At 46.2% G+C, this 26,850-nt stretch overlaps 1 protein-coding gene across 3 annotated transcripts in view; it reads left to right on the top strand.

Annotated features, from left to right (window-relative positions):
- The window catches only part of ABCA3 (ATP binding cassette subfamily A member 3), a 102,350-nt gene that overhangs the window by 33,798 nt on the left and 41,702 nt on the right, over positions 1-26,850 (top strand). For all 3 annotated transcript variants that reach the window (XM_054992485.1, XM_054992486.1, XM_054992484.1), the window contains exons 2-8: positions 2,936-3,028; positions 11,811-12,075; positions 15,294-15,415; positions 16,948-17,113; positions 19,602-19,861; positions 21,267-21,383; positions 22,071-22,191. In XM_054992485.1, the coding sequence (XP_054848460.1) occupies positions 2,975-3,028; positions 11,811-12,075; positions 15,294-15,415; positions 16,948-17,113; positions 19,602-19,861; positions 21,267-21,383; positions 22,071-22,191 (1,105 nt within the window). In that variant the 5' untranslated portion in view covers positions 2,936-2,974. The remainder of the gene's footprint in view (positions 1-2,935; positions 3,029-11,810; positions 12,076-15,293; positions 15,416-16,947; positions 17,114-19,601; positions 19,862-21,266; positions 21,384-22,070; positions 22,192-26,850) is intronic.

Raw genomic sequence — 26,850 nt, 5'->3', positions numbered from 1 at the left:
TTGTCAGTTGCAGTGCTTGTTGTATATGTCACCTTGCTTACACTGTATTGTTTTCTACCTTGTGTAACCCATTCTCTGTATTATGGGATGCCACACCCTGGACAGTAGGGGGTGGGGGTTGCATTGTTTTCCAGTTCTGAAATCTTAATCCTATTTCATGATTTATTGGAAACCTTGTTTGAATTGTTTTGTGTATTTTTTATTGTCTTGAGTCTCAGTGAGAAATGTGGGCCGTTTCTACATGTCTTACCTGCCTGTGGAACATTGCGCGAAAAACCCGGAAGACAGTGTCTTCTCACGCGAAATCGCGCCAAGAAGATGCTGTTATCTAGGAGTTTTGCACGAATTGCGTAAAACTCCCGGATAACAGCGTCTTCCTGGCGTGATGTCTTCCGAGACGCTGTCTTCCAAGAATTTCGCATGATGTTCCGCAGGTAGGTAAGACATGTGGAAACGGCCATGGTCTATAAATGGAGTGATTGAGAGAGTGAGTGAAAGAAAATACAATCATGAATTAAGTAGGCAATTTGCTATCCCTTAGGGGCATTCAAAATAGGCATCCTAAAGGTACTGCCTCATTGTTAATCCCTTGAAGAGTACTTGGTCGCCTGCAGGTTCAAGGCTTTCCTGAGGAAAAGATAGTTGGGTTACTGTATAGTTCAGGAAGATAGTTGGGCCATCTGCCTAGGTTAGTGGAGCAAGTATAGGACTATTTCAGAAAAGCAGTCCGACTGCTCATCAGAACTTAGAGTAAACAAAACCAGTATGTGTTGATCATCAACACAAGAGGTACATTTTTCTTTCGCCTTCTATCAATCTAGATATGCTCCTTCACCATTGTTTTATGTGCCTGCCTTTCTCCCCCTCAAAGCCTGGATTGAAATTTTTGGAATCCTGATAGCATCAATGGAGTCCATCCTGGATGAAGCCAGAGTCACTGAGCCACGGGACTTCCGTGGATATGGAGGAAGTTTCAGCTCCTTTGCCTTGGGTTTGGGAAGGTCACAGTTAACTTAAACATAATATCAAACGATGTCTAAAGAAATTCGATTATATTTTGGCATTATGTTTGAACTGACAAACCATGGTTTGCAATCAGATGGCAAACCAGAATCAGAACCTTTTGGTTGAAGGGGAACGGACTGTAAACCATGGCCATTTCCACACTACTCACCTTCAATCGGAACACCGCGGAATGTTGCGAACAAAACCCAGAAGATAGCGTTGTCTCGCGCGGGAAAACGCTATCTTACGGGTTTGTTCGCAACATTCCGCAGCGTTCCGATTGAAGGTGAGTAGTGTGGAAATGGCCCATGTTTTGTGCTACCCAGAGTTTGGTGTGCCATTTGAATTGACAGGTCACTACAGCTGTGGCTCCAACTTTGACACTTCTTAAACCATACAGAGAGCTGGAGGAACATGAAAGCAAACAGGCAACTCTGACTTGGGGTTTGCTGGTGTGTTTGCAAGTGCAAACCATGGTCTGGTGTGGTGTCTAAACTACACTCCAGTGCTAGTCCATTCCACTGTGGTTTTGTGCTGCAAAATGCGGTGGATAATATATATTTGGAAAAGCAGAGGTCCCTACCTTATGGGATGGCCTATCAGAAGATGTCAGGAAAGCTCCCATTCTTCTGGTTTTCTGCAGACTAAATAAAACAGGATTATTCAAGAGGGCTTTTTTACTCAGATGGGTGGGCTGTACTATAAGGAACAAATGCACTGGTAAAGGGATGAAGACTATAGACAGTAACGTCTGTTGGTGTATGTATAATCCTCCTGGGTAGTTTATGCATTGTTTAATATACCAGATTTTGAATTGCTTATGCTCTGTTTCAGCACTGTTTAAGCTCTATATTGGAGTTCTGTTTTTTCAAATATCTGTAAATTTGCATTTATAGACCCTAGTGCATTGTTTATGGAATGTCCCTGCTGCTGATTTTATTGGTTTACACTGTGTAATCAGCTAGAGTCTCAGTGAGAAAGGTGGACTATAAATAAATAAAATAAATGAAATGAAATGAAATGTCCAACAACCGCTTCTCATTGGGCAAAGATACAGCTAACGGTTCTCAGAGATGAGGGGGATTTTAAGGGAATCGCTGTTTGAACTGAAAGCATGCTGGGAACAGTGTCAGAGGTTAATCTGAGGATAGACCCCTTTCCCCTTCATGATTCAACCCTGGATCCAGATAATTCCTAACTGAGCAGCAAAATAAAACAAGTCCCAACATAGCACTTTGGAAGAAAAACCATATCTATGCCAACATAAGCTTTTGTGAGTAACAGCTTACTTTGTCAGATGCACTGAAAATACATCCAACACATCCGACGAAGGGATCATTGAGTCTTGGACACTTCTGCTGGAATAAATTTCGTTAGTCTTTTGTTTTGCCGGTCCAGACTAACACAGCTGCCCATCGGGAATTTTCATAACGGAGTCTTTCTGAGCATGCTCAGAGTGCTCTGTTCTCGTCATGGACTCGTCACAGTCGGCTTCCGTACATCTGGGGGTTATTGAGAAGGGCTTCAAGATCAGAAGGTGTAATTTCCCCAGCAGAGTCGAGCCTTTGATTAGGCAAATAAGTATCCCACAATGATGGGCAAGTAGGACAATCCCCTTTACCTTGCTCTCCAGCGTATTATGTAATGTTTGAACCAGATCTGGTTCTCTAGATCTTTCAAGCAGCTGTATCAACACATCTTTCAAGCATCCACCAGGTAGGGTCTTCCTACCTTCATCTCCTTCTTCTGTAAGAGCATTCCCCCCTAGTTATTTTCCTTTTCCTTTTGCCTTTTTTGCTGGTTAGTCAGGCAAGGGGGCTCTGGAAATTCCTCTCTCCCCTGCAGAACAAAACCGGAGAGTCTTGGCATCCAATTGACAGCAGGTTGGCCTCCTACGTTTCATTGATGCTCCGATGTTCTTCTTCCACAGAGTCTTGCGAAGCTGTGGCTTTCCCTTCCTGAGCAAAAGATGGTTCTTCTACGGCAGTTTGGGCTTCTTCTCTGGAAGAACTACATCTTGCAGGTACGTTCAGCAGGAGGTGGAGGGGGTCTGTGGACGATGGCGGTGGAGAATCCAGGGTAATTCAAAGTATTTGGATCCTGCCTGATCAGCAGGGCTCCAAGGCGGCTTGTGTTAAGAAAAAATAAAAATGCAATTAATTTAGAAAGTTTTTTTTAAAAGAGAGAGAGAGAGGCACTGATAATCATCCAGAAGCATGCTATTCAGAAAACTGAAGTCAAGAAGGACTGGGAATTTTGGTTGCTAGGACATGAGTTTCTCTTCTGTATCCAGAAGGCATGTCTGGTATTGATGAGTGATGCGGGGCCAGTTCTTCTCATTTTGGCACCCCAGGAGGCAGGAGAGCAGCACAGGAGGGGGCATATATCACACCAAGGCTTTTTTTCTGGGAAAAGAGGTGGTAGAACTCAAGACTGCACAATGATGTCACTTTGGGTCAGCTGGAACAAGGAGGGAATTTTTTAAAGTTTAAATCGCCCTCGGCAAAAATGGTCACATGGCCAGTGGCCCCGCCCCCTGATCTCCAGACGGAGGGGAGTTTAGATCGGAGCGGTGTGGAGGGCAATCTAAACTCCCCTCTGTCTGGCGATCAAGGGGCGGGGCCACCGGCCATGTGACCATTTTCAAGCGGTGCCGGAACTCCGTTCCGCCGTGTTCCAGCTGAAAAATAGCCATGTATCTCACACTCCTGACACTGCTGCCTAGGTCCATGATGGTAGTGGCAACAGTTGGGGGAGTGCGCTACCCACTGTGCCACAAGATAAAAGCACAGTGCAGTGAGAAGGGGGAAACTCAACACAGGGGTAGCATTTCAGTGTCATCCTTGTGTTGTTCGTAGCTTTTCCCTCTAGCCCACTGGCTCCAACATGAGGCATGGAAAGCCCGCTGGAGCAGGGCAGCAGCAGAACCAGTGGGGAGGCGGTACGCTCCTTCTCCCAGACTGTCTCCTCCAGTCTTATTGTGCTGCTGCTGCTTGCTTGGGGTTCTTGAGCAGCGAACAGTCCCAGGATGGAGGGTTTTCAGCTGACCATATCAAACGTTTGGAAGATGTAGGGGGCAGATTTCTGCCTGCTTATGGGTGTCTGTGTTACGTTCTGCATGTGTTCCCCTCTGGGGTTGTTCATATTTCTCTAGTGTGGCTTAGTTGCTTTTCAGTCGAGATTTTTCAAATACTGGGAAACATGAAGCACCGTTTTCTTCACTCTTGATTTAATGGGTAAGGCAGATGGCAGCAGGAAAGGGATTTAATTACTTTGCTCGGTTTGCACATGATGTCATCACATTATGCATTCCTCCGCCTACACCAGCTGCAGCCAAGGATGTGGAACAAGATAAAAACACAGTACACTGTGAATAGGAGAACTTGACGTAGGGGTGCCATCCTTGTGTTTGCAACTTTTTTTCTATCCCAGGTCAACAGGAAAACTCGGGGAGTTATTAAGCCAAGCCTCTGATAGTCACGTACATGACTAGACTGCATTTTGTTTGGTGACTTTTAAGTCCTAGATACACAAAGGCTGAAGTATTCCTCTTTTTCTGATCTGAGTAAAAGAGTGTAGAGTAGATATTAATCCTTTGGTTTCAGAAAGAGAACACAGAAATAAGAAACTAGACAGTGGGAAGTCCCTTGTAAATCCAGTTGGTTCCCTAATTGGTTCTTGGTGATTTAATTTCAGGGTAATAACAAGGGTGTGATAAATGTGGGAAGAGGAGTCCCAGATCATTTCTGTCATGATTCAACCTCCTTTCCAATCTGAATAGCTATCTTTCCAGTCTCTATAAAGATGGCATTTGCATAATACCTAATAAAATACTTTTGTTGTCAGTGGAGGATCAAATGTGGGTTGGTGATACATGGTAGCTAGCAAAATGAGAAAACAACCTAGGATTTGTGTAAAAATTCCATTTCCAGCCACTTAGCCCAATACTACTCAGGGGTTTTTTTCAGCTGGAATGCAGTGGAACAGAGTTCCGGAACCTCTTGAAAATGGTCACATGGCTGGTGGCCCTGCCCCCTGATCTGTCTGGAGATCAGGGGGTGGGGCCACCAGCCATGTGACCATTTTCTCTGAGGGCAATCCACTGAGTTCCACCACCTCTTTTCCCAGAAAAAAAGCCCTGATACTACTGATAATGTTAGTAAAGGGAGGAGGATATTGAGCCTCCCCAAGCAATTTACTCACAAAGGCCTTACCTCCAAAATTTACTCTACACTCTCGAAAATATATAGCAAAAAAAATTGAAACTCTTCAATTGAAATGGCAAAAGGACTGTGAAGTCTCATTATCAAATGAGCAATGGGAAAAAATATGGTCATCAAACTTGATTACTGGTGATCTCCACAAAACTACAAACATATAAAATAATCAATAGATGGTACCTCATCCCCCCAAAACTAGCAAAGATATCATCCACAGAATCTCTGTCATGCGGGAAAAAATGCAGGGAGATTGGTACCTATGCACACACCTGGTGGACATGTAAATATATCAAAGAATTTTGGGGAAACATTTTAGACCACACCAAACGAATAACTGGCTATGATATCCCTATGAAACCAGAAATCCTTTTTTTAAATCAATGCCAAGCTTATGCTGTTCCTCCAATCAGGCAAGAATTAATTGAAATACTTTTTGTGGCAGTGAAAACAGCAATAGCAACTAAATGGAAATCACCAAATCCCCCAAATCTACCTACTTGGTACACCAAAATATGGATCAATTCATAATGGAGAAAATAATGAACAGTCTTCAGGCAGCAAAAATTTACCCCAAAACAACTAATTTTATTGAAATATGGTTCCCATTCCTTGATTTTCTTTCAAACAGTGATACACTCCCATTTAAACCAGTTTTTCGGTCAACTCTTTAGCTTGAGAACAGGTTAATTCACTAAAAGTAGGGCATTTGACGTGCCCTCCTATTTGCAATGCCAAAATATTACCTAATTACCAAATTATAGTATGTATACTTATATCTTGTTAAATAATCAAACACTCGTAAATGTTTAAAGGTTTAAATTTTATCTGTCTTCTGTAATGTATATTAATGCGTTGAAATAAATAAAAAATATATTTAAAAAAAAATAAGGGGAGGAGGAGGAATGTGAATGGAGAAGATTACCAGCTAAGGAGCATATTGCAGATTTTGCAATTAGCTCCCTAGAAACCACAGCAAAACAGTGCAGGGCCACGCAGTGGTAGCCACTTGTGGTGGAAAAGCCACTTTAGGAGCGGGAAAGAGGCAGAAGAAATGGATTATGTTATTTTCCTGCTCCAAACTGGCACTCCCCTCCCACAGGATTTCAGACTTGTGTGCTCTTTTGTAAATGTGCATTTGAAACAGGCCAATTCCGCACGGCTTACCTGAAGCCGGGATGTTGCGGAACATGCCGGCAAAACTGCGAGAGATCACGTTTTCTCGCACGAGTTTTGTGCGATATAGCGCAAAACTCGCGCAAGAAAACGCGATCTTCTGTGGTTTTGCTGGCATGTTCCACAACGTCTTGCAACGTTCCGGTTTCAGGTAAGCCGTGCGGAATTGGCCACACTTTGGGAAAGGGGGGAGAGGCTTGAGTGATGTGTGATTTGTAAGAATATTGTTATTGTTCTTATTGTTATTTTGATTTATAAACCACCCATCCTCAGGGGCTCTGAGCAGTGAACAACAGTTAAAATCAATAAAAACAAGAAAACAATAAGTCTAAAATCGACATACAATAAACAATAATAAAATAAATTAACCAAATACGTTAAGGTGCAATGGTGGGGAGAACCCCCACCCCCACCCCAAAGGTGGGAGTCTCTCCCTCTGAGGCGGGAGGACATCTTGGTGGGTGATTCCCACCCGCCAATCAGGAAGGCAGGAACAAAGTCTTTCTGCTTCCTGTCTCCTCCGTGAGAGTCACCCATTTCCTCAGTTTTTTTCCTGCCTCGACAGGGAGAGCAGCTTAGAATAAGCGCTGTCTAACCTATTCACTTGTTTAGTTTCCTTCTTTTCTACCCAGTTCTACCTCTATATTCTTTATTCTTGTGCCTTTCTTCAATTCCTTCTGAATCCGTTCACTAATCTATCTCTACCTCGTGTATCTACATGAAGAGACTTCAGGGGAAGAATTCTTTAGTCAGGAGAGCTTATTGGCCACAGCGGCTATTTTCTCCAAATCTAACTTACATTACAGAGTGAGCTTATCAGTCGCTCTAAAATGGAAAACAGTGAGGGCAGCAATGGCTTCCTCGCAGAAGGAGGGTTAGAAGCCCTCCTCATCGCCAATCCTGGAAGTCTCACTGGTGCAACCGGCACAGATTGCTCTGAGGCCGCAGTGACTGCTATTCCCAGCATGATTCCAGCATGGCCCCGCCTACTCTGGCAATTTTGCCAGCAGACTGAGAGGTGGCTGTGGAGTGGTTTCCCACATCCAAAAAGCCAATAAATGGGCGCAAGAACCAGTGAGAGCCAGCCAAAAACAGTCTGTCAAATTGACAAATAGCAACAGCCCCAGGGTCCAGTGTTGATGATGAAAGTCTAGTCATGAGTAATGTGATGGAATCGGACATTGCGATGCTATCCTTGGATTTCCTAAACTTGATTAGGACAAACTGTGAGTGAAAAAATTGCCAATCTTTGTCAGAGCACTGAGGGAACAGACAGGTAGAGTTCCCAGGTGCCCACCAGTGGTGGGCAAAATCCCAGGGATTTGCCCCCTTGCCTACCAATTGCTTAGCGATCAGCGAGAGGTAGCAAGCCCCCTGGAGGTTGTCCACCACGGGCAGGCACCTCGGGGAACATGCACTGTGCGGGCACTCCCTGGAGGCATGGCGACATTACTTCTGGAAGTGATGTTGCACCAGCCGCGGGAACATTCCCGCACTTCATTTAGTGCCAATTTGGGAACCAAATGGACCGAATCGGCCCCATGCAGAATGCAGGCGCGCTCCCACGGCTGGCGCAGTGACATCACTTCCAGAGGCACGCACGAAGAATTAACCTTGTACCCAACATGAAGTAAGTGCCAGGTAACCTTCCCCTCCCGGCAGGAGGGGAGAGGGAACTGGCAACCCTACAGAGAGACCTCCTTCCGGTTCATCCTCCAGCCCCCCAGCCCCCACAACAGGGAACTGTAAAAGGGGCAATTTCATACAAAGGGAATCCTAGCTGTCCCACTAAAGCAGCTAGAAAGGAAACCTATACCAGAAAAAGAGAGATAACTCTCAAGGGGAATCAGACATTTATGCAGATGGTGAAGTTTTTTCCTGTTGGTTCCATATATGCCCACACTCCCTTTTTCTTTCCAGGGAATGGTGCTGGTCTCCTCAGGGTTCTCAAACTTTTAAAATCAGCACAGAGTTAAGTTTATTAAGCAGAAACAAAGAACACAAGGCCTAGCACAAGCCTTTCTTAGCAGTCCTTCAGCCATCTTACACAGACATGAGTAAAACCTGGACTGGAACTAGGGTTCTCAGGTGCCCACCGGTGGCAGGCAAACTCTTGGGGGTTTGCCCCCTTGCCCGCTGATCCACCAGCAATTGGCGGGAGGTAGCAAGCCCCCAGAGGACGCCCGCCACCAGCCGGCACCCCAGGAACATGAGCAGCAAGTGTGCACCCAGGGGGCGTGACGATGTCACTCCTGGAAGTGATGCTGTTGCACCAGCCGCAGGACTGCTCCCATGCTTCATTTGGGGCCAGTCGGGCTGAATTGTCCCCGTTCGGAGCTGAATTGGCCCCCACAAAATGGGGGGTCCAGTTAAAAAAGATTCACCCACAAAGGCTCATGGATCCTTCTAGATTCCAAAATGCCTTGGGGGATTTTAGAATTCCAGACACGTTCCATGGAAGCTGTTGTAGGAGCATGAAATGGGAAGCTCTTTGAAGCTATTGACACCATTGCTCCTTGTCGACCCCTCCGGCCCTTGGGACAGAAACCAGACACATGGTTTACCACGGAGCTGGCTGACCTAAAGTGAGTTGGGAGAACCTAGAAAGACACTGGTGGAAAACTCTTGCGGAAGCTGATAGAGCATGCTACAGAACCCATTGGAGGACCTATGAAGCGGAAATGAAAGTGACAAACATTATTTCTTGGCAACCATTATGTCGGCTAGTTCACAACCATCCCAATTGTTTAAGGTGACACCTTCTAACTCCTCCTAAATCTGAATCTTTTCAGTCTCAAGAACAGACAATTAGCTGTGAGGCTTTTGCTAATTTTTTTGCTGATAAAATAGCACAAGTATGCTTTGATCTGTATGCTAGCTGTAATACAGACGAGATGGAAGAAATGCTTATTACACCATCTGGCTCACGTGTGGATTGCCTTGAACCAGTTACAGTCACAGATCTTAGCAGGATCCTCCCCCGACCAGCCATTTCCCTATTCCACATTTTAATTATTTAGTTATTTATGTCATTTGTAGTTCTTCTTTCTCACTGATATTCAAGAGAGATTACATAGTGTGAGATCAGTACAATCAATATCAAGGAGGGCGGCTTTCCCATTACCTATAACCAGAGATGTCGGGAATTGAACTCAGATCATTCTCCATGCCAAGCAGATATTTTGCCACAGAGCTAGAGAACCTCCCTGTCCCATGTCTGAATTGGTACATTCCAGGAAAAGCTAAAGGCCAGGTTTTAGAGAAGAATTGAAGCTCAAAAGATGGTTCATCTGAACAGGACTAAAATAGGGGCCTGCTTCACCCCTTCCCACAATCCTTCTGTCCTCGGAGGGAATTACTTGCTGTTTCAAGAACTTTTCCCGATAGCCTTCCAGGACTTCAGGGAACGTTATCCTTGGAAAATATTTCTGTAAACAATGTGGTCAACTGCTGATACACTCCTAAGGCAGGACCTCATGGGAACATGACCAAGTGACCCTTTCACAGAAGGGGGGAGCTGTTTTTGTTTGTCATTGATGTGTCTCTGCTGCCTGATTGAAGGCACTTGCTGGAGAGCTGTAGTCTTTGACTAATCCAGTGATCCGGAACTGTGTTTCATTTCCTTGAGCCTCTCTCTTGTTGCTGCAGTCAGATCTAAATGGATCTGCTGCTACAAACTGAAAAAAAAACTTTGAAGGGAGGCATAACAGGCTGTCACTGAATTATGCAAATCAGTAGATTGTTTGTAGTACCCGCTGGTCCCTTCTAGGTTGTACCGAGGATCAGTGAAAGTACCTTATGCTTATTTATTTATTTAGATATTTATACCCGACTTTTCTCCCCAGAGGGGACCCAAAGCAGCTTACAGTGTCCTCTCTTCTTCCATTTTCTCTTCAAAACAGTCCTACAAGGTAGGCTAGGCTACCTAGGCTAGGCTGAAAGAGAAAGAGTGACTGGCCCAAGGTAACCCAAGGAGTTTTGTGGATTTGCGAGGATTTGAATCTGGGTCTCCAAGATCCTAGCCTGTCCCTCTAATCAGTATAGGGCTAGGATCTGGGAGTGCCAGGTTTGAATCTCCACTCTATCATGGACGCTCCGTAGCTGACTTTGGGCCAGTCTCTCTCTCTCAGACTACCTCACAGGTTTGTTGTGAGGATAAAACAGAGGAACACAGAATGATGTAGTAAGCCACTTTAGGTCCCCGTTGGTGAGGAGCAGTAGGCTATACATGCATGCATACATATGTACATATGTACGTACATACATTCTTCACAGTGCCCCCAGTCTGAGAATTCAGGTACCCTGTAAATGCCACATAATATTGTCTGCAAGCTTTATAATCTACCTGAGTCACATGTGGCAAAACACACATGGCGTTTCCATGGAGGAGATAGACAGCTCTCTTTTCAGGAATTAATTTCTTTCTATGAACAAGATTTTAGTAGAGGGCTTTTGTGATTGCAAGAGCGAGATGGAGGGTATGTTTTTTTTGGTCTAGAGAGCTTGCCAGTTTTTGCTAGCAATTACTGCAGAAAGTGCATGAATAAGGATTGACAGTCCTTTCTGCAGTAACAGGAAATTGCTATTTTCAGTGCTGAAAAAAATGCGACAAACAGAAGCACTCTTTAATGAAAGATGTCTTGATCTCCTTCGTGCTTATGGCTGTATAAGCAAGAAGGGCTCAGAAAAGACCCTTGGTCTCCAAGTGGCCACAGTACTCTTTAAACTTGATCTTGAGATACAGACATAAATGTGGGTGTATTACCCATAGATCTGGCAACAGCTGCTACCTCTGAGGGCTTAAAAAAATTAGATGCATTGAGGAAGAAATTCATCACAGGAGGATAAAGCAGGACTGGAAAGAGGCAGATCTTGGCTTTCAGGGGCATGAGAATTCAATTTGAAGGGGGTATCCAGTCCAATCACCTATGATTAAATAGCCATTCCTTGCTGGCCAGTGAAAAAAATAGCATTCTACCTCCAATTCACATTGTTCCCTACTCCCCCCTCTACACCCAGTGCAGTACCTTATATGTAAGGAAGATCACCATCTTCATCAGCTCTTTCTAAATGTACTTGCACATATGCCAATCCTCTGGCACAGGTGCAAGCTGATCCTTGAACAGGGCATATATGAGTTTCGGCTCCTCTTGTCCCTAGTTTCTGGTTAGAGACATAAGGGTGGTTGTGTGATCAGATAACTAGAACACTGCGTACAGTTGGCTGCAGTATCTCAAAAAGGGTATTGCAGAGCTGGAAAAAGTCCAGAAGAAGGCAACCAAAATGATGCGCAGAGCACCTCTGCTGCGAGGAAAGGCTGAAGAGTCTGGGACTGTTTGGTTTAGAAAAAAAGACATCGGGTGGGGGGCACATAATAGTTCATTTGAACACTCCCATGTTTTTTTCTTGCAGAAGCGACAGATTTTGGTCACGATCATAGAGATCTGCCTACCGTTGTTGTTCGCCGCAATCCTCATTGCCCTTCGCCACCGGGTACACTCAGTGGACTATCCCAATGCCACCATCTTCAGCAATCAGTCAGTGGATAGCCTGCCTCCTTTCTTCCATCGGAACAAGCCCTGGGAGCTGGCGTATGTCCCTTCTAACAATACAGCCGTGAAGAGCATTGTCGAGGCAGTGGAGGAGGCGTTGCATGGCTTGCATATCACTATCAAAGGTTAGAATTGGGCAGGGCCAGGGCTCATTTCGAGGGGGAACGCGCAGGAATGCAGTTCCGGCAGTTCCCCAAAGAGGTCACATGTCAGGTGGCCCCACCCACTTGACTCTCGGCCATTTGGGGCCCGTTTCGGCCTGGATTGGGTCTCTGACGGATGGTGGATCACTCTTCCGCTCATCCGCGGCCCGATCCTGACCATTTTGGGCCCCTTTTCAGCCATTTTCAGCCCCTTTTTGCCATTTTGGGCCCAATTTCAGCCTTGAATGGCCAGGATTGGGTCCAAAACAGCCAGAATAGGTGATGTCAGGGGGTGTGGCATATGCAAATCAGTTATACTAATGACACACTTCTGGTGATGGCAAGAGGCATGGCATATGCTAATGAGTTATGCTAATGAGTTCCTCCTGCTCTTTTTCTACGAAATGACCCCTGGGCAGGGCCTTTTGTGTGCAGATGCTGGCCGTGTCCTAGTGTGTTTCAGTGGATAGTCTCAAGTCTCCTATTGCTGAAAACCCTGGCTGAGCAGAACACCTCCTGAGCTGATCCAGAAAGGCCATGGGAAATAAATATGTTTTGCAAGCAGAATATATTTTGCAAATGAGGCAAACCAACATCCTGCTTCGTTGACATTTATTTATTTGTTTAAAATATTTATATGCCCTTCTTTCTCCTGGAGATCTCAGGATCTATGATGTGTATCAAAAATATCAAAACAATTTGATAAAATGAGCATTGACACAACAGATATAAAAACATTACAAAGTAATCTAAAAACACCACCAGCAAGATATTTACCTTTTGCCCAAGTAGCCCCCAAAACTTTCTGGAATGACTCTTTTTTGTGGCCTGGTTGGAAAGTCAGGAGGGGGTACTTTGTTCTGTATACAGGCTCATGCCTGCTTGGATTTGACATGGATAAGTGAATGAATTTTGAAAGGTGGTGGGAAAAGGTGTTTTAAAATGGATTTATATGGTACAAAATAGGTAGTTAAAAATATGGAAACCAGTGCCAAAATCGAAACCACATTTAAAAAAATTTTTATATAACTTTTGAAAATATGTGTTAAATTGTGGAAACTTCAGTCAGTCAAGCCCTATCAGCCTAACCTGCCTCACAGAGCAGGGCCGATTCCGCACAGTTTACCTGAAGCCGGAACGTTGCGGGATGTTGTGGAACATGCCGGCAAAAACGCAAAAGATCGCGTTTTCTCACACGAGTTTTGTGCGATGTCTTGCAAAACTCGCACAAGAAAACGCGATCTTCCGCGTTTTTGCCGGCATGTTCCGCAATGTCCCGGCTTCAGGTAAGCCATGCGGAATCGGCCCTGTTCTGAGGATAATACACAGAAGAGGAGAATATTGTAAGCCATTTTGAGTCTCTTTTGGTGGAGAAAAGTGGGACACTAATTAAGTAAACAAATAAATACAGTTTTGCCCTGAAAGTTTTCTCCTGGGCCGATTCCAGACGGTCCTCCCCATTGCGAAACGTCGCGCGTCATCGCGCAGAAAACGCGAAATATCGCGTTTTCTCACACGAGATTTGTGTGACGTCGTGCAAAACTCGCGCGAGAAAACGCTATATTTCACGTTTTCTGCGTGACGACGCACGATGTTTCGCGATGGGGAGGGCTGTCTGGAATCGGCCCTGGTGTCTGTGCTGCAGTGAGGGGCAGAATGCTTCATGTCTTCTAGAAGTGTGAAAGATCTCGGCCCATTTCATAATGGAACTGGCATTTCTGGTCTGGGTGTTCCTAGAACACTGTGCTTGGAGGTTTACAGACATGACAACAAAACATTCCAGAGCCGAGGAAAGCTGGAAAGAGCACTTGCAGTGATTTAAGGGATTGGTGTACTTTCCGTATAAAAAAAGGGTAAAGCATTTGTAGGGTTTAAAAAAAATTGTTCATTTAGAAATGAAGTGACTGGGGTGGGGCGTGATAGAGGCCTGTAAAAATGAGCATGGTGTGCCAACAGTGAGGGAGAAAAATACTTCTTGTCTTTGCATTATAACACCAGAAGTCATCCAGTGAAAGTGACTGGCAGTAGATTACCAACAGATAAAATGCTTCTGGACACTGTGTATCATTACCTTGTGGTATTTGCTGCCTCAGTGTGTGATGGCCACTAGCTTAGATGGCTTTCAAAGATAAACTCTTAGGGCCGAGCTACAAGTGACGAATGACACTTGAATGGCAAGTGAACAGACTCGCGTGTATTCCTCCCTGTTCACTTGCGCTCCACTTGCACTCCACTCAATCACGTAGTAACACCACGTAATCACTATAATTAAAATCATTGTTAAAATGGCAAGAACAGACTTAAAATAAAAACCATTATCAAAACAAAACCAGCAACGTCAAAGACCTGTGCCTGACTACAGCTGGGAGAAGGGGGACAGGCATTGCCATCTGCTTCGAGCCTGATCCCAGCTGGGTGAAGGGGAGTGGAACAGTAAGCAATTGTGCTCCTTATGTCACATCCCAGTGAACAACTCAGCTGCTATATTTCGGGTCAAAGTTTCCAAAGCTGCCCAGCATGCCACACGTTACAGTAATTTGGTCTTGATGTTACTGAGCTGTGGATTGCTGCGAGGTCTTCCTTCTCCAGGGAAGGTTAAAGTTAATTGACCTCTAAGCAATATCATAGCCAATGGTAGACCTGTCCTCTATGAGAAAGATTCGGGTCCAGTTGCACCTTAAAAAGCCAACTAGGTTTCCAGGGTATGACCCTTCGAGAGTCAGAGCTCCTTTCGTCACATACTGTCCTCTAAGGGCCAAGCTGCAAGTGACAAATGACACTTGAACGGCAAGTTGAACAGACTCGCGTGCATTCCTCCCTGTTCACTTGCCCTTCACTTGCACTCCACTCGATTACTACGAGCCGCTTAGATTGTCTATTAGACAGCAAGGCTGCAAAGACAATTTTAAGATAAAAAGAATCAGCTACTGGAAGCTCCTTCTTCAGGGATAGGCTTCTTCTGAATTCTAGCTGCTGAGTGGTAGTTCATGGGGGGGAAGCAATGTCTTCATGCCCCGTTCATAGACTTCCCAGGAATGTCTTGCTATGGGAAACTAGATTCCGGACAAAGTGGATTTTTGCTCTCATCCAGCAGGCTTATTCTTTTCATGTTTCTTGCTGGGGGCATATAGTCTTGGTCCTGAAATACCTGTTTTCCCACCATGTGGATTTCATTTGTTTTTTCTCACTTCTCACTCCAGGCTTCCCCTCCGAGAAGGAATTGGAAGCCTACATCAGATTTGATAACCGCTCGGGCAATGTCCTGGCCGGACTCGTTTTTGAGCACAGATTTGTACACAGCCAGGAACCTTTGCCTCTGCAGGTGAGTAGGTCTCCTCCTCCATCAGTTTCCCAGGGCAAAGAACACCAATCTCGGAACCAATGGGGGAGCTTGTGTGGGTGGCTATGCCTGGAGTCATGTTGCTAAATTTAACTTGACCAATAGGATCATGTTGAGAATTCTTTGTACTGATTTTTTTAAAACTTTGGATGAAATTGTGCTTTCATTGTCATGTCTTCTGTGTAGTCGCCCATGGGAACTGCACAGGCCTACCGTTCCTCTGTGCAGGCACACACCCCTCCATCCCCACGTCCAGTTCTGGCCCTATTCTCCAGGGGCACTCTCGGAACATTGAGGGAGGGAGGTGCCCCCCCTTTTCTAGGTGCTGTTGATGGGAGGCACACAGAAGAGTGCGAAAGCACCACACACTGTCAGGAGTTTTTGGAACTCCTGGGGTAGGCCTGCGCATGTGCAATTCCCAGAAGTGTTTTCACAGAAGAACGCTTGATGAAGATCAGTTACTGGTAAGCACTACCATGTTCCCCATGTATTTCTGATTAAATTTCTTGAGGACTAGAGATTTTCTATTAACTTTGTGCTGTCATGGCCTTGCATTGGAGTGGGGTTTTTTCCTGGGTTTGGGGAGCCCCTCCTCCCTTCCGTTGCCATTGCCCGTGTTCAATCCGTGTTGGCCACTTTACTGTTGAATGCTTACTTGTGTGAATACCCCAAACCAAGACTCTCTAAAGGAACACCTGTGTAGTAACCAGAGATCCTATGGCACTGAAATGCATTTGATCCCACCAGAATATAGTTCCAGGGAAGCCCCAGAAACAGACATCTACTGATTTTATGTGTGTGGTGGCATTTTTTGTTATTCAGGGCAATAGAAATGCCTATCTGTGACAAAACGGCCTAATTTGGGGGTAAGAAAGGACCACATATGGATTTTAAATTCAAACACTTGTGTGGGATTTCACCGTGGGGGAAGATTCCCACAATAAATGTTAATAAAGACCCCAGAAATGTACCTGTGCTATGGACACTCATGGGTTTCCACCACAGTGCATGCCTGCAGGAACGGTTTTCTGTGTTGCTTGGGCAAGCATCTATGTAAAATCAAGAACAAAATCCATGCAATGTCTTTTTTTCCCCCAGACCAGTCAAATTGACAAAAAACATTGTGCAAGCTTTTTGAGCTCATCAGAATTCTTCATCAGGTGTGATGTTACAAAATTTTAAAAAGAAAGAGTGGGATGCAGATTTTTCAGGCTGTGCATCCATGCAAATCCTCCAGCTTCTTCCCAAGATAGTATCTTTTCTGAGAGCCAAGCTACAAGTGACGCCTGACACAGGTTGGACACGTGTCAGCTTCCCTCAAGTTTTGATGGGAAATGTAGGCCTCCTGGTCTTGCAGCTGTAATGGAGAGCCAAGCTCTGTAAAACCAGGACGTCTACATTTCCCATCAAAACTTGAGGGAAGCTGACAAGTGTCCAACCTGTGTAAGGTGTCACTTGTAGCTTGGCTCTCAGCCTGTTTCTCCTGGTTCAGTGCCTGCCTTTTGTATTTATAGGTTAGTTACCGGCTAAGGTTTAAATACAGCCCTCGGAATGCCCCTCGGAGTGAGCAGACAGGCCTGAACCCAAACATTGATCGAGATTGGCACACCAGCTACCTGTTTCCGTTGTTCCAGTTGCCAGGGCCCAGGGAAGCCAAGTACGAAGATGGAGGGACTCCAGGTATGGAGGATCGGGGCTATGTCTTCTTGTGGAAATTTAAGCACTTGGCAGGATGGTTTTTGTTCTCGTCAGGGCACTTGCACAAAATATGATACATGGACACATGAAGCTGCCTTATTCTGAATTAAACCATGTTCCATCAAAATTAGTATTGTCTTCTGTGACTGGCGTCAGCTCTCCAGGGCCTCAGGCATACCTCTTTCACATCACATACTACATTGTCCTTGTAAAAAACTGGAGATGCCGTGGATTGTACCTGGGACCTTCAGTATGCCAAGCAGATGTTCTACCACTCAGCCACAGCCCCTCCCTCCCTATTGGGCCATCCCTCCAATCCAGCAATATCTCCAGTGATGGCGAATCAGATGCCTCCAGGAAGCTCACAGGAATGAAGGGAAATAGCCATGGAAACTGTATATGGTCATTGTGGCTAATTGCAGCTGAGGGACACCTATCCTACATGAACAGGAATAATCCTCTGATTAGGAAAAATCATGTTACTGCCCTACTACTGCTGAGGATTAAATGATACCTGATAATTGAGAAATCCATTGACAGATCTCCTGTAGGGCTTTTTAAAGGGTAAATAGCAGGAAGCAAGGATGATGAATTGCAAGGGGTTAACCCTTTCTTTCCACACCTATTTTCCCAATATCAGCAAATGGGTCCAACCAGGGCTTTTTTTCTGGGAAAAGAGGTGGTGGAACTCAGTGGGTTGCCCTTGGAGAAAATGGTCACATGGCTGGTGGCTCCGCCCCCTGATCTCCAGACAGAGGGGAGTTGAGATTGCCCTCCGCGCCGCTTGGCGTGGAGGGCAATCTCAACTCCCCTCTGTCTGGAGATCGGGGGGCGGGGCCACCAGCCATGTGACTATTTTCAAGAGGTTCCGGAACTCCGTTCCACCATGTTCCAGCTGAAAAAAAGCCCTGGGTCCAACAAATAAGTCGGTCATAGTCTGCATCCTTTCTCATGGCACTTGCCTTTCTCTTAGGGCTGGTCAAGCTCTTTGAACAAAGCAGGCCCTATTTGAACTGTGCCCATGCCTGCATGCCGAACTTACACTAATTTCTCCTGTGATTCAGCATGTTGCCGGCCTGAATCAGAAGTTCTCCTTTCTTCCTGCCTGCTGGAAAGATTTCCCTTAGTTACGGGGCTTGCATTCCTGAACCTGCTTTAATTGTCTCGTTGGCTTCCCTTACACAGGAAGTGCTAGCAGCTAAACACATTTAATTAGCAGTTTAACCAATGGCTGGTGCTGTAGAACTGGAACAAATGCCAGAGTCCAGGCCCAGAACGTTTTTTCCTTGACCGTCCTCTCTTAATTGAAACATGCGCTGTAGGGGGGATTTGTCTGCCTGCCATGTGCATTTTGCCAGCCAGTGATCCGTTTGGTTTCTTGCTGCAAAATGCCTGGAGGTGACTGCAACATGTTAATGGAAAGGAATGGGGGTGGGGAGAATAACTGAAAATACGGACTTGTAAGTGGTAGGAATCGGATTAGGTCCTCTAAAAGTTCGATTGTCCCAGGGAGCACCCCCGGGCTTCTAAATTGCTCGTTCACTTTTGGTTGCAACATTAAATGTGCCAGCTAGAGATTGGCCTTAGTTTTCTAGTTTGTGTAAGGAGTGGAGGCTTGTAATTTTAAAGCTACAAAATTCCCCGGTGCCATAGCTGGAAATCACTATGATTAGAACGATTAGGCAAACTCAGGCTATGGGGATGCATTTGCAAGATTTTCATGCTTTATTTGGGCAGCAGATGTTTTGTTTGTTTTATTTGGTGAGAGCTTGTTTGCTGGAACCAGGATAACGGGCACAATAATTGTGTAGGAGAGCATGAAACAGGGATAGGGTGGAACCTCAGAGCTGTGGAGCATGCAGAAATCCCACCAGACGCTCCTGAATCCCCTGCCAGTGTTGTTTCTTTCTGCGTGGTCTTTAGCAGTAACCCGCAGGCTGTTTTGGTAGTCCCCGGCCCACGGGACGTTCGTCTACCCTGGCCCCGGCTTGGTGGAACACTCTCCTGATTGAGATCCAGGCTTGTTATAGTTCCACAGGACTTGTAAAACAGAGATGTTCCGCCGGGCCTTTGGTTGAGAGCCAGCGAATTGTCTCCTAACCTCCCCCCACATCCTGTGCTCCACCGGCGGCTCACCTGGGTTTGTGCCACAGCTGTCCCCATGCTTTTAGATAATTATTGTAGCCTGTATTGTTTACGGTGCCAGTTTTGTGCTTTTGTATTGTAATTAGTTTTTAAATATTGTTTTTAGATATTTGCAAATGGTCTAACGGAATAATGTTTCCTCTATTGTTAGCCACCCTGAGCCGGTTTGCAGGGAGGGTGGGGTATAAATTTGATTAAATAAATATGTGAAACAGGACCCTAAACTAGCTGGGCCACTGATGTGACTCAGCAAGGCTCTCCTTTTATGTTTGTATGATGCCTCTCTAAATCGCCCTTCCTGACTCCCCATTCCTGCTTTTCTCAGGCTACCACCGAGAAGGCTTCCTTGCAGTGCAGCACGCTGTGGACAAGGCCATCATTCGTTACCATGCCAACGATTCCGCAACGGACCTGCTTGAGAGGATAACTGTGGTGGTCCAGCGCTTCCCTTACCCGCCCTACGTCAACGACCTCTTCCTGTTGGCCATCCAGAACCAGCTCCCTTTGCTGCTCATGTTGAGCTTCACTTATACCTCGCTCAACATTGTGCGTGCCGTAGTGCATGAGAAGGAGAAGAAGCTGAAGGTAAGGGAGGATGTTCTCCAGGTGGGCCCACCCTAGAAACAAGGGTTGCTTGTATTCCATACCGTGGCAGTTGTACCTAGCTAACCGCGAATCCTGGAAGTTAAAATCCAGAGCTTCCATTTTAAAAAAGCAACCAGCAGAATGCTGCAACTTTACATCAAGTTCTAGCCCTCTAGGTTGTAAAGATACTCTTTAAAGTGTGTGGGCAGTACCTGGTGAGACTTCACAAGCCGTAGTTTCAGGTGCTGGTTTGCAGCAAAAGAGCAAGATTCAAGTCCAGTAGCACCTTAAAGACCAACAAGATGTCCAGGGTTTAAGCTTTTGAGACTCCAGCTCCCTTCATCAGAAATGCAAGAAATTGAGGGTTGCTGAATATAATTTCCAGAGAGCAGGCATAGAGATTGAGTGCCATGTACATTTTTTTGTCTACAACAGGCAAGACCAGAGTAAATTATGCAAAACTGGAGAACTTGAGCCTATTTGCCACAGATTAGGGATTTATTTATTTTTTGCTGTAGAATTTGAGATGCTTCAGTGAAGAATTTTGAGATACCTCTATTTAGTGGTTAATACACTCTGTTTCTAGTTGTTACGATTGCAGAGTTATGTCTGAAAAATCACATGGTGCCTGCTGACGAAATCTTGGAAACCAGAGGCTGGTTCACCAGGGTGTCAGAGCCTCCGGGCTCTGCTTAGTTCCTTCTCTTTCCTTGTGGCTAGCAAGGAAATAGTGCAGATTTTCTTAGTGCATGTTTTCTTAGCTGCTAGGCTGATTCTGGCTTGGTGGGTCACCCAGGTGGGAGAGGCTTGGTCTTGGCAGCAAGGGAAGCACACAGAAGCCTGTGTACAGAGGAAAAGGAATCTATCCAAGATGAAAGCCGGGAAGATCATCATAAAGAGAGACTTTGCTTTATATAGTAGAATTACTGTTTCAGGACCAAATGATCCTCTGAATATCCCATCGTTCTATGGGCGGGAAAGACCTTGAAACACGTTTCAAGATTCTAGTACTTCCAGGCAAGAATTACTTATCAAAGACAGCTCACTGGGGTCACATTGTTTGTGTATGTGTGGGGAAAATGAAAAGGAGTTACTAGAGATGATGTCAGCATTGAATACTGCCCTCTGATTGCTGTTCTGTTGGTCAGGAAACTTAAATGTTCATTCTGAGGGTTAGAAGAACATGTCTGTGAATTATTTGCCCTCTTTCCTGTGTCCCCCGCTTTGTTTGAAACTACAACTAAGCCCTGTAACTGTTTGGAAGCAAGGCTTTTGGAAGGCGGTGGGAGGGGGGGGATTATGGGATTCCAGAGCTAAATAATGATCGGAAAAGCAATCCGAGGAAAGGAACCATGATGGTTGCCTGTCGTTGCATGCTCTCACATTGAATTTTGTGTGTCCACAGGAGTACATGCGCATGATGGGTCTCAGTAACTGGCTACACTGGAGTGCCTGGTTCCTCATGTTCTTCCTTTTCCTCTTGGTGTCCATCTTTTTTGTCACTGTGCTCTTTTGCGTCAAGGTGAGCCTCTCCCAGTGGACGCTGGACATTGGGACATCAAGGTTTGCTGGTTGGAATGTGGGCTCCAGCCTGTTTGATGAGGCTTTGGGCTGGGAAATGCGGCTGTCCGTGCCCCCTAAATTCCATTAACCTTGGTGAGACTTAAATACACAGAACGATTTCTGCATTCCTCCAGAGTAAAAGGCCTTCGTCCACTAGGGTTCTTAGCCAATGAAAGGCATTTCAGTTAATTTCTTCATCTGCCTCTTAACTAACAAATTCAGCTGAAAAGTATTTGTATATTACCAAACCTTTAGTATAGCTGCTGTCTGGAGAATGTCTTCTGTGTTTCCTCTATTATGCCCTGTTTCATTAGTGCATCTTTACTTAAAAATAAGTAAAGGGTGTCCCTTAACGTACAACTCTATGAATGAAATTCTCCCTATCTGATTAAAGTTACCGTTCCTGGGTTAATGAACTTGAAACTTTAGTTGATTGATCTACCCATTATTCCTTTGAAGCCCTGATTTCCATGAATCAGTGGTCTCAGCCAGGTGCTGGTACTTGCTCTCCGGGGCTGATGCCGTGGAGAAAGGACTGCGTCGTCGGTCTCAATTTTCTGTCTATCCTCAGGATTTGTGCATTCTGCACAGCGGTGATGATGCCAGAGGCAAAAGCCAAACTTAATGCAAGGTGTTGGGTTTTCAGGTGAGTGAGCAAGGGGCAGTGCTCACGAACAGTGACCCGACCCTGGTGTTCACCTTCCTGGCTGTCTTCTCCATCTCCTCCATCTCCTTCAGCTTCATGGTCAGCACCTTCTTCTCCAAAGGTGAGCTGTATTTCCTTGCCACTTCCCACTGCGACAAAGGGACGGTGAGTCAAGAAACTTTGTGTTTACCCACTTTGGAAGAAATCGCTTGTTTGAACACAAACCCACATGAAGCTGCCTTATACTGAGTTGACCTTTGTTTTGTCAAGGTCGGTCTATGCTGTATTTCTTTGCTTTGAATGGCAGCCACTCTCCATGGTCACACAAAGAGGCCTATCACATCACCTTCTGCAGGGCTTTTTTTCTAGGAAAAGAGGTGGTGGAACTCAGTGGGTTGCCCTCGGAGAAAATGGTCACATGGCTGGTGGCCCTGCCCCCTGCTCTCCAGACAGAGGGGAGTTGAGATTGCCCTCTGTGACGCTGAGCAGCGTGGAGGGCGATCTCAACTCCCCTCTGTCTGGAGATCAGGGGGCGGGGCCACCAGCCATGTGACCATTTTCAAGAGGTGGAGGAACTCCGTTCCACCGCGTTCCAGCTGAAAAAAAGGCCCTGACCTTCTGCCTGATTGTCTTAACTGGAGATGCCACCTTTGTCATGCCAAGCTGATGCTTTGCCACTGAGCCACGTTCACTCCCATGTGGGTTTCCTTTCCTCTGTTGTGGTGGACAGGCCACTGGAATAATTCTCCAGAGTCAATCTTCTCAATTTGTCCTATTTTTAAAATGTTTGTCATCATGTTCCCTATAGCTCCTTGTTAGCTTGAATTGCAAGAAGCGGTCATTCCTTATGGACTTCTTTGCCTGAGGTGGCTCTCCCTGGCTTGCTGGGTGACCTTGGGCCAGTTGCAAACTCTCAGCCTAACCTACCTCACAGGGGTTTTGTGAGGATAAAATGGAGGAGAGGAGAATGACGTCCCTTTGGGTCTCCATTGGGGAGAAAGGCAGGGTATGAATGAAGTAAATAAAATAAGTAAAATAAGGAGACCCACAGGGCTTTTTTTGAGCAGGAACGCGGGGGAACGGAGTTCCGGCACCTCTTGAAAATGGTCACATGGCTGGTGGCCCCGCCCCCTGATCTCCAGACAGAGGGGAGTTTAGATTGCCCTCCACGCCGCACAGCACAGAGGACAATCTAAACTCTCCTCTGTCTGGAGATCAGGGGGTGGGGCCACCAGCCATGTGACCATTTCCTCCAAGGGCAACCCACTGAGTTCCACCACCTCTTTTCCCAGAAAAAAGCCCTGAAGACCCGTGTGCCTTTGCCAACTCCTTAACATCCAGTTTGATTCTTATTTGCCGGGTGCTGTTTTTTTAAAAGTTTCTTATCCGCAGGGTGGGACAGGATATACAACGCAACTTGCCTGTGCTGGCTGTCGGAAGCCATTGCAAGTGGGCAGAAGGAACAGCCTGAAATCCTGAATGCCCCCACTTGCCCCCCAGAGTTCTGGAGCATCCACGAGTGGTATAGATTTCCTGCACATTCCAGGCCACCAACCCATACAGTACCCTGTAAAAATCCCTGCTCTACAGGTTGGCACAGCTGAGGACAGCACGAGAACAGGGTTCCTTCTTTTCCAGATGGAAAAGTCCAGGAAATGTTTTTGGTCTTGAAATGGGATGTCTCCCCACCAGGGCTTTTTCTTGGAGGTTCCGGAACGGTGTTCCGGCACGTTCCGGCTCAAAAAAGCCCTGCTCCCCACAATCTGTGGGGCAACAGGAACCACTCCTTTTGACTCAGCATTGCTAGTCATAACTATGTCTCAGAATGTCTGCCTGGCCCAACAGCACGTGCTTCATGCAGTCATACATACAAAGGCCCTACAGCGTTCCACGACTTCATTGCTTCCAGTTCCAAAGTACAAAGAGGCTTGTTTTTTGGCTGGAAAGGTTTGCTTTCTAGCTTTACAGGGTGAAAGTAAAGTCAGGAAACTGGTGTGGCTGAAATGATTTGGTCTCAGCATGCCACGCTCCAGATTTGATGAGCTAATTATGGTGTTGTGCGGGAGTGGCTAATGATGAAAGAGCCGCTCAGTGGAAAATCCACACACACAGCTGCACTCCTGAGCCCTAAATGGCAAACCTCAAGAGCATATATACTCTGCTGTTTAAAGGAGCTACAACCAGACCAGCACTCTGAATGCATTGGGACAAATTTTGTCTTTCATTGGGCCTGTTCAACCACATGCACCCCACTTCCCCCCTAGAATTTATCTGCCTGGGATGGGTGGAGTGCCCAATTTATTTCCTGTTCCTCTTCCTTAACAGCAGCGTTATCTTCAGAAATTAAATGGGCAAATTTTCTTGTGCTGTGAAAACATTCGCCTGCTGATTGCTACAGATCTAGATGCTCTTAAGAGACCAGGAACAGGCCACAATGTTCCCCCCCCCCCACCCCAGTCAGTTGGCAAATCTGTGGGGGAGAGATTGGGAGACCCAAATACTCCCTTCCCCTCCGGTACCCTCTATTTGGGGAGAAGGGAGTGGATCCTCTGGCAGATCTTCCCTGACTGGTACAAATTTCCCATAAATGTATGTTTCCTCCTTCTTGCATTGTGGGTTCTTGTTTTCTTTCTGTCTATAACACTGACATTTGTACAGTCCCATCAATGCATTCAGTATATTTGTGGCCAGCATTCCCGCTAATGTCAGCAGCTGAGCAATCGTTCACAGATTCTGAGTCCTCCATTCACAGCTTCTCAGCTGTAGCTCACAGGTACTAACTCTCAGGTGGCCCTGCCCTCCCACTCAGCTGGCACCTATAGGGATGGAGCAGGGATGGAGCCTCGTCCCACTTCTCTCCTCCCGTCCCAGCTGTGGCTGACTTGACTTCGGAGGTGGAGCCAGAGAGCGCCTCCAGTCGGCAGTGGCTCTCTAGCTGGGGGACAGAGCAGAGCCAATCAATGGGGCCCGACCTGACCTGTGCAGCCTGAACCCACTGAGAGCTCCTCAGCCCCAGAGAGTGGAGGAGAGGAGGTAGCACCTCAGCCACCGCCATGGTGAAGGTGTTATTTAACTTTGCCTTGGCGCAGAAGGAGGCTGGCCAGAAGGACAACGAGGAGGGGAAGGAGGGTGGAGGGCTGGGGCAGGTGCTTATCATGCCCATCCACAGCCAGAGGAGGAGGAGACCATTATGGTGCTGCAGGAGGCTGGTTGACCTTTACTGTTGATGAGGCCTTTTTTTCAAGGCCTCTTCCAAAGTGACTTTTACAGCCTGAAATGCAGACTTGGCCAAGAACTGGATCTGTCCACCCGTCTTGGCAAGCCGCGCCTCTCTATCTAAAATGAAATCAATGGACGTAGACCGGAGTAACTCTGCTTAGGATTGCAGTGTTGAGGGTTTATTTTAGTGCGGCCGCTTTGGGGCTGGCTCCAGCTTGACTCTCTTCGTTTTCTTTTTTTAAGCCACCTTCTTCTCTGCAGGCTCGCAGGCTCACACAGCCCTTCTTCGTCATCCCCCCCAATCCCAAATCTGGATTTGAAGCTAAAGTGAGCTTCCAAGGGCAGCTGTGCCTGACTTGCCTTCTCTCCTGCAGCAGAAGCTGAGGGAAGGCCTTCTTGTTCACAGGGGAGTTTGTAGGTGCAGAAGTAAACAGTAAGCCTTAAAGATTTTGCACGGTTTGAGTCCAGTGGCACCTTAGAGACCAACAAAGATTTTCAGGATATGAGCGTTCTAGAGTCAAACCTCTCTTCTTCAGATATGAAGAAAAAGCCTCTCTTCTTCAGATATGAAGAAAAAGGGGATTTTGATTCTCAGAACCTTACACACTGAAAATCTTGTTGTTCTCTAAGGTGCTACCGGACTCCGATCCTGCTGTTCTAATGCAGACCAAGAGGGCTACCAAACGGAAACTCTTTTGGTGCCACAAAATCTCCTCTTTTGCTTTGTCCGAAACCAGTAGTTACTAGACAATTCCAAAGGTTTGGGTTTTGACCCTGTTCATGTTAACTGGCTTGTGACCTGCTGACGGGCCCAGTTGTAGGGTGTCTTAACGATAGATCAAAGCATTCTGGAAATGTTCCCTCCTGTCATCCTGACTTCTTAAAAATGGTTGGTTTTTGTTTGTGGGCCACCTCAAGCAGCTCTCTGTACAGGTGGTACATAAATATTCTAAAGAAAAAATCAAACGGTTCTCCAATGACCTCTTTCCAATTGTCTTTAATTTGCTGCTTTGCCTTGACGTTGCCAGCCAAATGTATTGGAATTTACAGAGGCTAGAAATCAATGGGTTTAGACTGGAGTTAACTTTGTACAGGCTTATACTGTAAATCTCTCCGCCTACCTGCTACAGTCTGGTTGGAATAGAGAAAGCTAACATGTGCCCAGGATGGGATGCAGACCCTAGCACATGTTCTCAGATATATTTACAGGGGTCATTTCGCAGAAAAAGAGCTGGAGAAACTCATCAGCATAACTCATTATCATATGTCACACCCCCTGCCATCACTGGAAGGGTGTCATTAGCATAACTCCTGACATCACCTATCCTGGCTGTTTTGGACCCAATCTTGGCCATTCAGCGCCGAAATTGGGCCCCAAATGGTCAGGATCGGGCTACTGCTGAGTGGGAGAGTGATCTACCACCCGTCAGAGGCCCAATCCGGTCCATTTCGACCCCAATCCAGGCTGAAACAGGCCCAAAATGGCCGAGAGTCAGGTGGGCAGGGTCACCTGCCATGAGACCTCTTTGGGGAACTGCCGGAACTGTGTTCCTGTGCGTTC

This window comes from Eublepharis macularius, chromosome 12 (genome assembly GCF_028583425.1).
Source record: "Eublepharis macularius isolate TG4126 chromosome 12, MPM_Emac_v1.0, whole genome shotgun sequence".
In the NCBI taxonomy this organism is placed as follows: domain Eukaryota; kingdom Metazoa; phylum Chordata; class Lepidosauria; order Squamata; family Eublepharidae; genus Eublepharis; species Eublepharis macularius.
The sequence above is the reverse complement of the archived record's forward strand: the minus strand, read 5'-3'. Positions and strand labels throughout refer to the sequence as shown.